Source organism: Aquarana catesbeiana, linkage group LG07 (genome assembly GCF_042186555.1).
Source record: "Aquarana catesbeiana isolate 2022-GZ linkage group LG07, ASM4218655v1, whole genome shotgun sequence".
In the NCBI taxonomy this organism is placed as follows: Eukaryota; Metazoa; Chordata; class Amphibia; order Anura; family Ranidae; genus Aquarana; species Aquarana catesbeiana.
Genome location: NC_133330.1, coordinates 305,585,294 through 305,600,011, shown reverse-complemented (window position 1 = coordinate 305,600,011; position 14,718 = coordinate 305,585,294). Strand labels below are relative to the sequence as shown.

The following is a 14,718-nucleotide window of genomic DNA, read 5'->3' as shown; positions in this document are numbered from 1 at the left end:
ATTAGCGCAATAGCACTTGCAAACCGCCCCAGTGTGAAAGGGCCCTTATCGCTATTTCTTAATTTAGGCCCCTTTCACACTGGGGCGGTGGGGGTGTCGGCGGTAAAACTGCGCTATTTTTAGCGCCACTTTACCGTTGTTTTAGCGGCGGTATTTGGCCGCTAGCGGTGCGGTTTTAACCCCTGCTGGCGGCCGAAAAAGGGTTAAAACCGCGGGCATAGCGCTGCTACAGCTGCGCTATGCCTGCGGTATAGCCGCGCTGCCCCATTGATTTCAATAGGCAGGAGCGGTGAATACACCGCTCCTTCACCGCTCCAAAGATGCTGTTTGCAGTTTTTTTTCGCTCCTGCCAGCGCACCGCTCCAGTTTGCAGGCACTATTTTTAGCGCAATAACGTCTGCAAACCGCCCCAGTGTGAAAGGGGCCATACTGTTCCTGATTGGACAACCAGCATTTGGTACTTTGTCTTGTCTTCGTAAGTGCCCTAAAACACTAGCTGCGATATTGAACAGGGCGCCCCCTTTTGGCTCACAGCTGCCTGACACTGCAGCTAGCAAGGAAATGCCTGCTGTGATAGCAAGCATCTGCTTCTCCTTTCACTGTCCAGTCAAAGGGTGCAATACAGACAAGATGTGTATGTGTTACTGAACTACAAAAGGCAAAAATCAGGTCTTCTGTAATAGACAGAGCTGTTCAGTGTGGCAGAGCTGTATAAATCTCAGGCCCGGATGGACAGCTATACAATTCCTTTGGTGGGTAATACAGGTCCCGTGTATGTATTTTATCTGTGTAAAAAGCTGAACTCTAGATATCCTTATATATTCAACTTGCAGTGGGCTTCTTCCATACTGCAAGGCTTAAATGCTTGTTTCATATAGGGGGTGATAATAATGTAAAAGATTTAACTTGTGCCTCGATCCTGGGGCAGCCTGTGCTCTTCTCCGCAGGGCCACTGTTGTATGTTATAAGATTGGTCAAGTGGTGGAGAGGAGCTATTTCTCCACTTGATCAGTTGAAACTTTATTTCATGTACCATGCAGTACCAGTGGTCCTACATTGTGCCTTCAGACACCGAGGGCCTGTCTAGAGCACTGGAGGGCAGAGAATAGCGCTGGCTGCCAAGGAGATAAAATTGACTTTTCCTGTTAGACCAGCCTTTCTCAACCAGGATTCCTTGGAATGTTGGGGTTCCTTGAGCAACTTCTGCCTCTCAGATGACTAACGACTGACACCAATGATCTTTTTAGTTGTCTTTAAGGGGGACTTTGTCCTGAAAGTCTTTTGCAGACTCTAACAGGTTTTCTTCTAAGATTGCCCTGTATTTGGCTCCATCCATCTTCCCATCAACTCTGACCAGCTTCCATGTCCCTGCTGAAAAAAAGCATCCCCACAACATGATGCTGCCACCACCATGTTTCACGGTGGGGATGGTATGTTCAGGGTGATATGCAGTGTTAGTTTTCCGCCACACATAGCGTTTTGCTTTTAGGCCAAAAAGTTCACTTTTTTGTCTCATCTGACCAGAGCACCTTCTTCCACATGTTTGCTGTGTCCCCCACATGGCTTCTCACAAACTGCAAATGGGACTTATGGCTTTTTTTAACAAAGTCTTTCTTTTTGTCACTCTTCTATAAAGGCCAGATTTGTGGAGTGTATGACTAATAGTCAGGGCCGGATTAGCCACAAGGCCACCGAGGCCAGGCCTCGGGGCGGCAGTGGTGTAGGGGCGGCGCCGCTCCTGCAGCGACTTCACGGCCGCCCCCCCTTTCATGCTGCCCATTAAAGTCTATTATGGGCACCAGTGCCCATAGAAAAGATGGCCGCGAGCCGACCACGCAACTGCGCATGCGCCGTTCCGAAGCCGGCCGGGCTCGGGAAAGCTCGTAAGCGCTCGGCCTGGCGGCGCATGCGCAGTAGCGTGATTGCGCCGCCCGGCGGCATTTTTAAAAAAATTGAGAGTAGCTAGTAGTGTCAGCGGTGCGGTGGCGTGGGAGAAAGATGACATCTCTCATTGCCCGCACCGCTGTTCCGCCCTCCTCCTTCTGATGGCAGGCAGCATGGCAACATTGGCAAGGGACATCCCCATCTGGTGGCAAGTGACATCCCCATCTGGTGGCAGGCAGCGTGGCAAGTGACATCCCCATCTGGTGGCAGGCAGCGTGGCAAGTGACATCCCCATCTGGTGGCAGGCAGCGTGGCAAGTGACATCCCCATCTGGTGGCAGGCAGCGTGGCAAGTGACATCCCCATCTGGTGGCAGGCAGCGTGGCAAGTGACATCCCCATCTGGTGGCAAGTGACATCCCCATCTGGTGGCAAGTGACATCCCCATCTGGTGGCAAGTGACATCCCCATCTGGTGGCAGGCATGGTGGCAAGTGACATCCCCATCTGGTGGCAAGTGACATCCCCATCTGGTGGCAAGTGACATCCCCATCTGGTGGCAAGTGACATCCCAATCTGGTGGCAGGCATAGTGGCAAGTGACAAGAGATCTTGGAAAGTGACATGCTCAGGGCTCCCAATGATTCTGCATTATGGTGAGTTGAACTATTTCAGTTTATATTACAATGTAATGATAGAAGTAATGTGTTTCAATCATCCTGACACCATAACAACCATGGTGCCGGGGATGATTGAAGCACTAACACCAGCCATTGCCTTGAAAAATTGCCTGCGAAAAATCCTTACCCCTCGCGCGCTTACCCTGAAGTATTTTTAGTCTGTAAAATTAAAGCCAGTTATTTTCAGTGTTCTCGTGTATGGAGATATGTTTTTAATTGATCTATTGTAGAAGTCATCGATAAAGGACGTGGTGTGTGTTTGTGTGTGTGTGGGGGGGGGGGGGGCGGCATTGAAAGACCCGGCCTTGGGGCGGCAAAGGGAGTAAATCCGGGCCTGCTAATAGTTGTCCTGTGGACAGATTCTCCCACCTGAGCTGTGGATCTCTGCAGCTCCTCCAGAGTTACCATGGACCTCTTGGCTGCTTCTCTGATGAATGCTCTCCCTGCCCGGCCCGTCAGTTTAGGTGGACGGCCATGTCTTGGTAGGTTTGCAGTTGTGCCATACTCGTTCCATTTTCGGAAGATGGATTGAACAGTGCTCTGTGAGATGTTCAAAGCTTGGGATATTTTTTTTATAACCTAACCCTGCTTTAATCTTCTCCACCACTTTATCCCTGACCTGTCTGGTGTGTTCCTTGGCCTTCATGATGCTGTTTGTTTACTAAGGTTCTCTAACAGACCTCTGAGGGCTTCACAGAACAGTTGTATTTATACTGAGATTAAATTACACACAGGTGGACTCTATTTACTAATTAGGGGACTTCTGAAGGCAATTGGTTCCACTAGATTTTAGTTATGGGGTATCAAAGTAAAGGGGGCTGAATACAAATGTACATCACACTTTGCAGATATTTTATTTGTAAAAAATGTTGAAAACCATTTATCATTTTCCTTCCACTTCACAATTATGTGTCACTTTGTGTTGATCTATCACATAAAATCCCCAAAAAATACATTTATGTTTTTTGGATGTAACATGACAAAATGTGTGAAATTTCAAGGGGTGTGAATACTTTTTCAAGGCACTGTATATGGCTGCAGCACTGTCCCTCGCGGGATCTACAGTAAGACTGAGAATTGCGCTATCACATGGCTGATGGTTTAGTTCTGGGGTTCGCTCTCTGCTCTGCCCCTCCAGCGCTCACTGGAGTGTTGGGCTGTGGAGGTGGGGGGGATTGGCCAGCTCAGGCTCTTGGTGGGTGCTGAGAGGCTGAGCCAACTGCTGGTCGGGCATTTGGGTGGATCCTGACATTATTGTCAGAATCCTCTCAAAGACTGGAGCAGTTCGGTGACATCAGCCCACTGATGGTTGATTCTGGGTCACAGGGGAGCAAAAGTAAGTGCACCCCAGACACCTGCATGAGAGGCATCACCTAAAAACCTTTGTCTGTACTCCTTTATAAACCATTGAGAGTCCATTTTTCTTTTCCCCGGAGTTCAGCTGTACAATATATATGAGATGTCATTGTTTGGATTTACATCTCCTTCACTATTGGTAGATTATTGTATTATTAATTCATTGGATTGTTTGTTCTTCTTATTTATGGAAATATAAACATGAGAGTGGAGAGGAGACATGAGGACAGGGGAGGGGCAGAGCGATCACAGAGGCCGATCCTCCATTGTCCCCCACCGGCACTCTGCTATACGTGTCACAGGTGAGACTGCCTGTTCTGCCGCTGAACGATCCTCTGGCTAGGAAGACAATTGTTTGCCTGGACTACATCTCCCTGCATGCTCTCTGCCTGCCGGGGCTCTCTGATTGGCGGATAGCAGCTTCTATGTGCACTGTGCATGGAAGGGAGGAAGCTCAGGCTTTGGCATGCAGCAATGAAGAGGGGTAAGAGGGGAGAAATGGTGGGGGAGGGCAGTGTGTGCCCCTGAGAATGTCCCTGGCACTGTGTCCTGCCCCTCCCCCTCCTCCTGTCACCAGGGACTGAGCATTATATAATGGCTGTCTGATCCCTACAACTACACAGTGCGGAGATCTCCTCTCCTATAGACTGTGTGCTCTCATCTCTACTCATCATTTCTTCTATATTCTATTCTGGGAGCCCCTCCAATCACTCCCCCCCCCACCCTCTTCTCCTGTCCAATTCTCATCTCTCTGCCGATCTACAGTTCTCCTCACTCCACTACTCTCCTCTCCACTCCACTACTCTCCTCTCCACTCCACTTCTCTCCTCTCCACTCCACTCCTCTCCACTTCACTACTCTCCTCTCCACTCCACTACTCTCCTCTCCACTCCACTACTCTCCTCTCCACTCCACTTCTCTCCTCTCCACTCCACTCCACTCCACTCCTCTCCTCTCCTCTCCACTCCACTAGTCTCCTCTCCACTCCACTTCTCTCCTCTCCACTCCACTCCTCTCCACTCCACTACTCTCCACTCCACTACTCTCCTCTCCACTCCACTGCTCTCCTCTCCACTCCACTACTCTCCTCTCCACTCCACTACTCTCCTCTCCACTAGTCTCCTCTCCACTCCACTACTCTCCTCTCCACTACTCTCCTCTCCACTCCACTACTCTCCTCTCCACTCCACTCCTCTCCACTCCACTACTCTCCTCTCCACTACTCTCCTCTCCACTCCACTTCTCTCCTCTCCACTCCTCTCCACTTCACTACTCTCCTCTCCACTCCACTACTCTCCTCTCCACTGCTCTCCTCTCCACTCCACTACTCTCCTCTTCACTACTCTCCTCTCCACTGCTCTCTTCTCCACTCCACTCCTCTCCACTCCACTACTCTCCACTCCACTACTCTCCACTCCACTACTCTCCTCTCCTCTCCACTCCACTAATCTCCTCTCCACTGCTCTCCTCTCCACTCCACTCCTCTGCACTCCACTACTCTCCTCTCCACTCCACTCCACTAATCTCCTCTCCACTGCTCTCCTCTCCTCTCCTCTCCACTACTCTCCTCTCCACTCCACTACTCTCCTCTCCACTCCACTACTCTCCTCTCCACTCCACTCCTCTCCACTCCACTACTCTCCTCTCCACTCCACTCCTCCCCACTCCACTACTCTCCTCTCCACTCCACTTCTCTCCACTCCACTTCTCTCCACTCCACTTCTCTCCTCTCCACTGCTCTCCTCTCCACTCCACTACTCTCCTCTCCACTCCACTACTCTCCACTCCACTCCACTACTCTCCTCTCCACTATTCTCCTCTCCACTCCACTCCACTACTCTCCTCTCCACTCCACTACTCTCCTTTCCACTCCACTACTCTCCTCTCCACTCCACTACTCTCCTTTCCACTCCACTACTCTCCTCTTCACTCCACTGCTCTCCTCTCCACTCCTTTCCTCTCCTCTCCTCTCCGCTACTCAGCTCTCCTGTCCGCTACTCTCCTCTCCACTCCTCTCCTCATCTCCCCACTCCACTGCACTCCTCTTCTTCCCACTTCACTCTACTCCTCCCCACTCCACTCCTCTCCTCTCCTCCCCATTCCACTCCTCTCCTCTCCTCTCCTCCCCATTCCACTCCTCTCCACTCCACTCCTCTCCTCTCCTCCTCATTCCACTCCTCCCCATTCCACTCCTCTCCACTCCACTCCTCTCCTCTCCTCCCCACTCCACTACTCTCCACTCCACTCCTCTCCTCTCCTCCCCACTCCACTACTCTCCTCTCCTCCCCACTCCACTCCACTCTACTCCTCTCCTCTCAATTCCACTCTACTCGACTCCTCTCCTCCCCACTCCACTCCACTACTCTCCTCTCCTCCCCACTTCTCTCCACTCCACTACCCTCCACTACTCTCCTCTCTCCTCCTTCCTTCCTCTCTTTCCTCTAGCTATTGTTTTTTTCTTTTCCTTTTCTCTCTTAATTTTCTTCATGTTTCTCTTTCCCTGTCCTCTTTCTCACACTCTCTTTCTTTATTTCTCTCTCTTTTTTTTTCTTTGGCTTTCTAGCTTTCTTCTTTACTTTCACTTGCGCTCATCTTTCTTTCTTTCTTTCTTTCTTTCTTTCTTTCTTTCTTTCTTTCTTTCTTTCTTTCTTTCTTTCTTTCCTCTCTCTTCCTGCACTCTAGTCAGTCTGATTTGTACTATTTCCTCTCTGTAAGCAGTATTGCAGATTCTCATATGCCTCCTCTCTCATTGTCAGCGCTGTCTCTGGAGGATAGTCCTGCTGTTCTCCATTTAAAGTACATTTGCAGTCTTGTCTATTTATATATCTTTTTAGATAAGGATATGTAGAAATCAGCTGCATTGAAATAATCTTTCCAATATGTGCCATTGTTTTAATTTTCTTTGTTGACGTGTAGAGTTTGTCCTTTTATATGTGGAGGCCGTCATGTTTGCTGATAATATACAAGTTCTCCTTATTGCATTGCAGTGCTACACAGTGGTTGTGCTTAGGCTGAAGGTTCTGTAATACTTTACTGATTGGGTTGACATATACTTAAAGCAAAGGCAGAAAGGTTCCATTGAGACACAGAGTGTGCCCTCTAGTGGCTAATTAGCATATTTATATTTTTTAGTACAATAAGAAAAATATGAAGAGTTTCAGTATTTCTGTGTCACACGTGTCCCAGTGATTTGTAGCTCAGAGTTTTTACATTGTAGCTAGCCACACGCCATATTTGTACCTCCATAGATATGAGCTCCATCTCCTACAGTAACCATATGGAAAGTTCAAAAGAGAAGAGATAATGGCCAGATTCAGAACAGTTCTAGATTTCTGCTGCAAAGTTGTTTTAGTCTAATTGTATTCTGTAATCAATGCTTTATTTTCTGTGTTCTGTTTTTGTTATTGTCACTGGTGTTGGGAATCATTGACACCTACACTTTAGCCGGTATGAATGGGCTGCCCTACTGGCGACAAATGTGCCAAAGTAGCTCCTTCACCTTTTTTTGCCAGTGATCCTCACGGGTTTTTTGTAATGCGCATTTTGGTGTATTTTTCGTGTGACAAAATCTGTGTCTCCAAGCCGAATTTGGGGCGTCATTAATACATAATGGCACCACAAGCACAATGCAAGCGCACATTTCTGCATGCGTTCCCAGATCACGAAAGTGTGAATGGGGCCTAATGCCGCGTACACACGGTCGGACTTTTCGTCTACAAAAGTCCGACAGCCTGTCCGACAGACTTCCGGCGGACTTTCGGCGGACTTGCAGCAGACTTTCTAACGAACGGACTTGCCTACACACGACCACACAAAAGTCCGACGGATTCGTACGTGATGACGTACACCGGACTAAAATAAGGAAGTTCATAGCCAGTAGCCAATAGCTGCCCTAGCGTGGGTTTTTGTCCGTCGGACTAGCACACAGACGAGCGGATTTCGGGGTCCGTCGTAGTTACGACGTAAAGATTTGAAGCATGTTTCAAATCTAAAGTCCGTCGGATTTGAGGCTGAAAAAGTCTGCTGAAAGTCCGGAGAAGCCCACACACGATCGGATTACCAGCCAGCTTTAGTCCGTCGGCGTCCGTTGGACTTTTGTAGACGAAAAGTCCGACCGTGTGTACGCGGCATAAGTGGTTTTCTTGTCACCTGTTAAATCGCATTTCTCTTTTTCCTTACTTTTTCTCTCCTTCTCTTTTTCCCTTTTTCCCAGTTCACACCACATGCAGTCCAGTGCGTTTTTCTTTCTGCATCAAAAACGCATGAATAGTAGGTTATATGGTTTTCAATGGCATAGTTCACACCAGTGTGGTCAGTTCCAGTTCCAGAAAAAAAAAGTAGAATGGGCTGCATGCTCTCTGCACTGAACTATACTTGAATGCGTTACCTTAAAACTCATCAAAAACACACCGGAATGCACCAAAAACGCACTGGAACACACATGTCCTTATTTACGATCGGATTGTCCACCGGATTTTGTCCATCGGAGTTTTGTAGACGAAAAGTCCGACCGTGTGTACGCGGCATTACTCTCTTTTAGTCCGGCTTTTTTATGCTCTGTGCTCTTGATCTCTTTCTACGGCCAGGGCTGTATATAGATATAAGGCCTCGTGCACATGAACAGTGAGAGGCTGACAATATGCCCAGTGTAAATTTCCCAGGCACTTTCCAATGCCCAGGGAACCGCATATGATACATTTCCCGAACGTGAAACTTACGCATTGGGGAAACATGTAACGCGCATGCGTGAATAAATGCAAATGCACACAGCTGACTGGCAGGAGCCACGATGACGTCACTCCCGCGCATGCACAGGGGAGCTGCCGTTTACGGGCACAGGACTCTGAATGAAGGAAAGGCCTTGGTGGCCGTTCCTTCAGAGCGCATGCGCTGGTGATGTCACCGTCTGCACATACAGTAAATATCTCCTAAACCGCGCTCGTTAAAAATGAAAAATTCCTTACAACCTGGGGTCAAAAAGACCCCAGGATCTCATATTTACACTAAAATGCAATAAAAAAATTGTCATTTGAAAAAAAAAAAAAAAGTCCCTTTTAAGAGCTATAGGCGGAAGTGACGTTTTGACTTTGCTTCTGCCCTGCAAGTAAGAGGCGGAGGGCACCGGAGCGCGGTGGGAGGGGGGCCTCTTCCCGATAAAAGTGATCTTGTAGCGAATCTGCCGCGGAGGCCACTTTTCACTGAAAGCCGACCGCCCGCTCTTGAAGTGGATACCGGGTTTATGGTAGCTGCTGCCATAACAACGATATTCCTCTTTAAACAGCTGATGTATAACGATGGCGGGCGGTCGGCAGGTGGTTAATGCAGAAAATGCATTAGGCTGGCTTCACACTGAGGCGGTTTTCAGGTGTTTTAGTGTTAGAAATCGCCTCTAAATAACGGATGAAAAGCGCCTCCCATTCACTTCAGTATGACTTTTCACACTATATCCCAGGAGCCAGCGGGTGGCCGGATATGATGTACCTCACGAGGCGAGGTACAGAAGAAGTGAAGCTATTTACTGACCAAAAAAGTAATATGCTTTACAAAAAAAAAAAAAAAACATTCTGAACTTGAAGGGGACAGAGGCCAATCTTCTAAAATAGGGTGGAACTCTGCCCCCTTTCACACCTATACGTCTTCAAAGTCGCGCGATTTTACGGCCGCTATTTTGCTGCGATTTTACCGCGATTTTGCCGCAGTACTACTTTGTACGACTTTGCCACAACTTTGGCATTAACCATTCTCAGCTTGTGCTTACAAAGTAGTGCTGAAATCGTGTCTATATTATTCAGGTACGATTTGCATGCTACTTGAGGGTTTAACATTGAGGTCTATGGAGTACAACTCGTATGGAAGTTGGACCAAAGTAGTGCAGGGACTACTTTGAAGTCGGCACGACTTAGGCCCCTTTCACACTTATACGACTTCAAAGTCGTATATTTTACCGCGATCTCGCGGCCGCGATTTTACCGCGATTTGGGAGCAGTACTACTTTGTACGACTTGAAAGCATACAGTAACAAATGAAAACATACAGTAGTTGGTATGAATCATAAGGGGGAACTCCACGCCAAGTTTTAAATAAAAAAACTGGCGTGGATTCCCCCCCAGGGGCATACCAGGCCCTTAGGTCTAGTATGGACTGTAAGGGGAACCCCCTACGCTGAAAAATCGGCGTGGGGGTCCCCCCAAAATCCATACCAGACCCTTATCCGAGCACGCAGCCTGGCCGGTCAGGAATGGGGGTGGGGACAAGCGAGCGCCCCCCCCCCTCCTGGACCGTACCAGGCCGCATGCCCTCAACATGGGGGGTGGGTGCTTTGGGGCATGGGGGGGCGCCCTGCGGGGCCCCCCCACCCCAAAGCACCTTGTCCCCATGTTGATGAGGACAAGGGCCTCTTCCCGACAACCCTGGCCGTTGGTTGTCGGGGTCTGCGGGCGGGGGGCTTATCGGAATCCGGGAGCCCCCTTTAATAAGGGGGCTCCCAGATCCCGGCCCCCCACCCTATGTGAATGAGTATGGGGTACATCGTACCCCTACCCATTCACCTAGGGAAAAAAGTGTCAATAAAAAACATAGTACACAGGTTTTTAAAGTAATTTATTAGGCAGCTCCGGGGTCTTCTTCCGACTTTGTGGGTCCTCTTCCGACTTCGGGGGTCTCTCCGGCGTCTTCTCCCGGTGTCCGCATCTTCTGCCGGCTCCACCGATATGTTCTGCCGCTCTTTTGCCAGCGGTGGCCCGGACTTCTGGATCGTCTTATTCCCTCTTCTCTTCCAGAGGTGTTGACACGACGCTCTCTCCAGCTGCAATGGTCTCTGAACGCTCCGCAACGGACTTATATAGGCGGTGACCCCGCCCCCTTATGCCGTCACAGTCCCTGGGCATGCTGGGACTGTGACGTTTTATGACGGCACTGTCCCAGCATGCCCCGTGACAGTGACCTCATAAGGGGACGGGGTCACCGCCTATATAAGTCCATTGCGGAGTGGTCAGAGACCATTCCAGGTGGAGAGAGCGTCGTGTCAACATTGGAAGATAAGAAGAAGGCAGAAGTCCGGGCCACTGCAAGCAATTGAGCTGCAGAAGATAGCGGAGGAGCCGGCAGAAGATCAGGACACCAGGAGGAGACGCCAGAGAGAACCCCGAAGTTGAAAGAAGACCCCCGAAGTCAGAAGAGGACCCCCGAAGTCGGAAGAAGACCCCGGAGCTGCCTAATAAATTACTTTAAAAACCCGTGTAGTGTTTTTTATTGACACTTTTTTTCCCTAGGTGAATGGGTAGGGGTACGATGTACCCCATACTCATTCACATATGGTGGGGGGCCGGGATCTGGGGCCCCCTTATTAAAGGAGGCTCCTGGATTCCGATAAGCCCCCTGCCCGTAGACTCCGACAACCAACGGCCAGGGTTGTCGGGAAGAGGCCCTTGTCCTCATCAACATGGGGACAAGGTGCTTTGGGGTGGGGGGGCCCCGCAGGGTGCCCCCCATGCCCCAAAGCACCCACCCCCCCATGTTGAGGGCATGCGGCCTGGTACAGTCCAGGAGGGGGGGAGCGCTCGCTCGTCTCCACCCCCATTCTTGACCGGTCGGGCTGCGTGCTCGGATAAGGGTCTGGTATGGAGGGGACCCCATGCCGATTTTTCGGCGTAGGGGGTTCCTTTTAGATCCATACCAGACCTAAGGGCCTGGTATGCCCCTGGGGGGGAACCCACGCCGTTTTTTTCAATTAAAACTTGGCGCGGCGTTCCCCCTCAGGATTCATACCAGACAGCTGTCAGCACTGCCTGCTGCTCATCGCGAAAGGAAAAAAAAGTTTTCCTTTCCCGATCAGCGAGCCAGGCTTGTGCTTACAAAGTCGTACTGAAATCGTGTCTATATTATTTAGGTACGATTTGCATGCTACTTGAGGGTTTAACATTGAGGTCTATGGAGAACAACTCGCATAGAAGTTGGACCAAAGTAGTGCAGGGACTACTTTGAAGTCGGCACGACTTAAAGTCGTGCCAATATGAATGGTAGTCATTGAAAATCATGGAGAATGACTTGTCATATGATTTTGCAGTATAAAATTGTGGGACAAGTCGTATTAGGCCCCTTTCACACTTATACGACTTTTCCCACGATTTTGTACTGCAAAATCATATGACAAGTCATTCTCCATGATTTTCAATGACTACCATTCATATTGGCACGACTTTAAGTCGTGCCGACTTCAAAGTAGTCCCTGCACTACTTTGGTCCAACTTCCATGCGAGTTGTACTCCATAGACCTCAATGTTAAACCCTCAAGTAGCATGCAAATCGTACCTGAATAATATAGACACGATTTCAGTACGACTTTGTAAGCACAAGCTGAGAATGGTTAATGCCAAAGTTGTGGCAAAGTCGTACAAAGTAGTACTGCTCCCAAATCGCGGCAAAATAGCGGCCTCGAAATCGCGCGACTTTGAAGTCATATAAGTGTGAAAGGGGCCTTAAAGTAGAACTAAAGGCATTTGTGTTCCATTGGGGAGATTTCTCTCAACTTCCTGTCCCATAGCCACAAAAGGAAGTGAGAGGAAGTTCTTGGTTGTCACCAGGGTTATCAGAATTAAGTGTCTGCATTCTGCATGCTGGTTCACATCACAAAAACACACTCCAGATCCGTTCCAGGTGCGTTTCTGCATGCACGGTTTTAATGCGATTTTGTCGCATTTTTGAAGCGTTTCCGGATTGTTTCCAGATGCCTTTTTAACTCTTTTTTTTTTTTTTTTCCAGTTTTTTTTAACTCTACTGGGCACTGCGTTTTTGATGCGTTCCTGTGCATTCAGGTACATTTTTGATGCACTTTACTGTGTTTCAGTACAGTCCAGTGCAGGAAAAATGCAGCATGTTCTACTTTTTTTCTGAAACTGGAACGCACTGGTGTGAACTATGCCATTGGAAACCGTATAACCTATTTTCCATGCATTTTTGGTGCAGGAAAAAAATGCACTGGACTGCATGTGGTGTGAACTGGCCCTGAAAGAGTTCTCTTCTAGTCTGGTTCTGATGATAACCTAAAACTTGTGATCTTCCTTTACTTTCGCTTTCAATGGTAAACAGGACATCTATAGAGAGTGAATCTCCCTAACGGGGGCACAGACAGCAATAAAAACCTGACAGGGGTTCTAATTCCTCTCCACTATATCCGAAACTAAAAAAAAAGCTTTGCCTTTAGTTCTACTTTAATTACTCACCCCACATCAATCCAAGGTGATTGTGGAAGCTGTACAGTGTGTAGAAGCTGCCAGCCCAATAGTCAGACTCTTTGTACCTACACCTTTCCTTTACTGCAATATTTGATGATATAATAACAGGAATACAAAGCAATCGCACAAACAATCCTCCAGGTTCCAGCACCTCCAATTAACTTTTGTGAATCTGTTGTTTTGGCATTTTACTATAATGCTGTGAATAGCATCAATAGCCTAGTCCAAGAGTCCCCAAACTTTTTAAACAAAAGGGGCGGTTTACTGTCCTTCAGACTTGAGGGGGGCCAGACTGTGGCCATCAGGAATACCAAGTGTTCCAGCTTCAGTAAACCATGCCCCATCATTGGTGTCAGTGGGAGGAATTGTGCCCCATCATTGGTGTCAGTGGGAGGAATTGTGCCCCATCATTGGTGTCAGTGGGAGGAATTGTGCCCCATCATTGGTGTCTTTGGGCCCTATTTAAATATGTAAAAGTGTGGTCCCTCGCGCTATCACGTAAATGAATCTAATATCATAAATTAAATAAATAAAAAAAATTGCAGCTAGACCTAAAGTGTATACAGTGCACAAAAATCGGTATAGATAAAAGAAGTGATCAGCCCAATTTGGTAAATAGATAAGCTATAATCCTAAATAAATCAATCCTGTATAGATAAATATCTATCTCCTGTGCAATTGAACAAATATATTACTGTACCAATGTATGAATAAACGTGCCAATGGCTAACAACACATAAAGTGCATAAACTCCTGTGCAAAATAAATCAAATTATGTAATACAAATTAATGTAGTCCAATTGTGCAAAATATATATCACACTGTGCTAATAAAGTCCCAAATGGCCCTAGTATCATGAAACTACAACAAATAAATTGTGGTGTAATGATAATAAAATAGTTCACTCTATCAATAAAGGACCAATGGATTAAGTGCTGGATATGTGCATCAAACACAATCTTCAAAAGACAAGTATATTCCGCTACAGAAAACAACATGGCTGGGGAACATCCATGGAATCCAATGATAGCAAGTGGTGTCTCTCCAACAAATGATGGCTGATAAAAAAGAATCTCCCATAGTGCAAAAACGTATGTGCTAACCAGTTTATTAAATTTCCAAATGGGCACTTACAAAGAAAAAAGTTAAAACAGCAGAAATGTGGATTAGTCGGCAAGTGCACTTTATGCACTTGGCTACAGTTGTTAGCCAATGGCACGTTTATTCATACATTGGCGTAAGGCCCATACACACGATAGGACTTTTTGACAACAAACATGCAAATTAGCTGTTTTAAGGCAACATCCGGCCGTGTGTACGCTCCATCGGACAAATTTTTTCAGTTTTCATCGGACAAATGTTGGCTGTGCAAACAGACAAACTTTCCGGCAACAAAAGTCCTATGGTGCAAAATCCTATCGTGTGTATACAAGTCCATAGGACTTTAGTCCAAAGTACAAACACGCATGCTCAGAACCAATGCAAAAGATCAGACAACAATACAGAAGTTGACCAAAGGGTGGCGGTAAAGAGCTGAAAAACCACGTGATTTGGTGAAAGTTGGCTGAA

At 47.8% G+C, this 14,718-nt stretch overlaps 1 protein-coding gene across 2 annotated transcripts in view; it reads left to right on the top strand.

Moving 5' to 3' along the window:
• Positions 1-4,123: 4,123 nt before the first annotated feature.
• Positions 4,124-14,718, top strand: part of SAMD13 (sterile alpha motif domain containing 13) — a 35,752-nt gene continuing 25,157 nt past the window's right edge. Inside the window, exon 1 of one of the 2 annotated variants that reach the window (XM_073593647.1) lies at positions 4,124-4,218. In XM_073593647.1, coding sequence (XP_073449748.1) covers positions 4,137-4,218 — 82 coding nt within the window. In that variant the 5' untranslated portion in view covers positions 4,124-4,136. Of the gene's footprint in view, positions 4,219-4,259; positions 4,401-14,718 lie in introns of those variants that run through there. The other variant, XM_073593648.1, reaches the window with a different exon arrangement.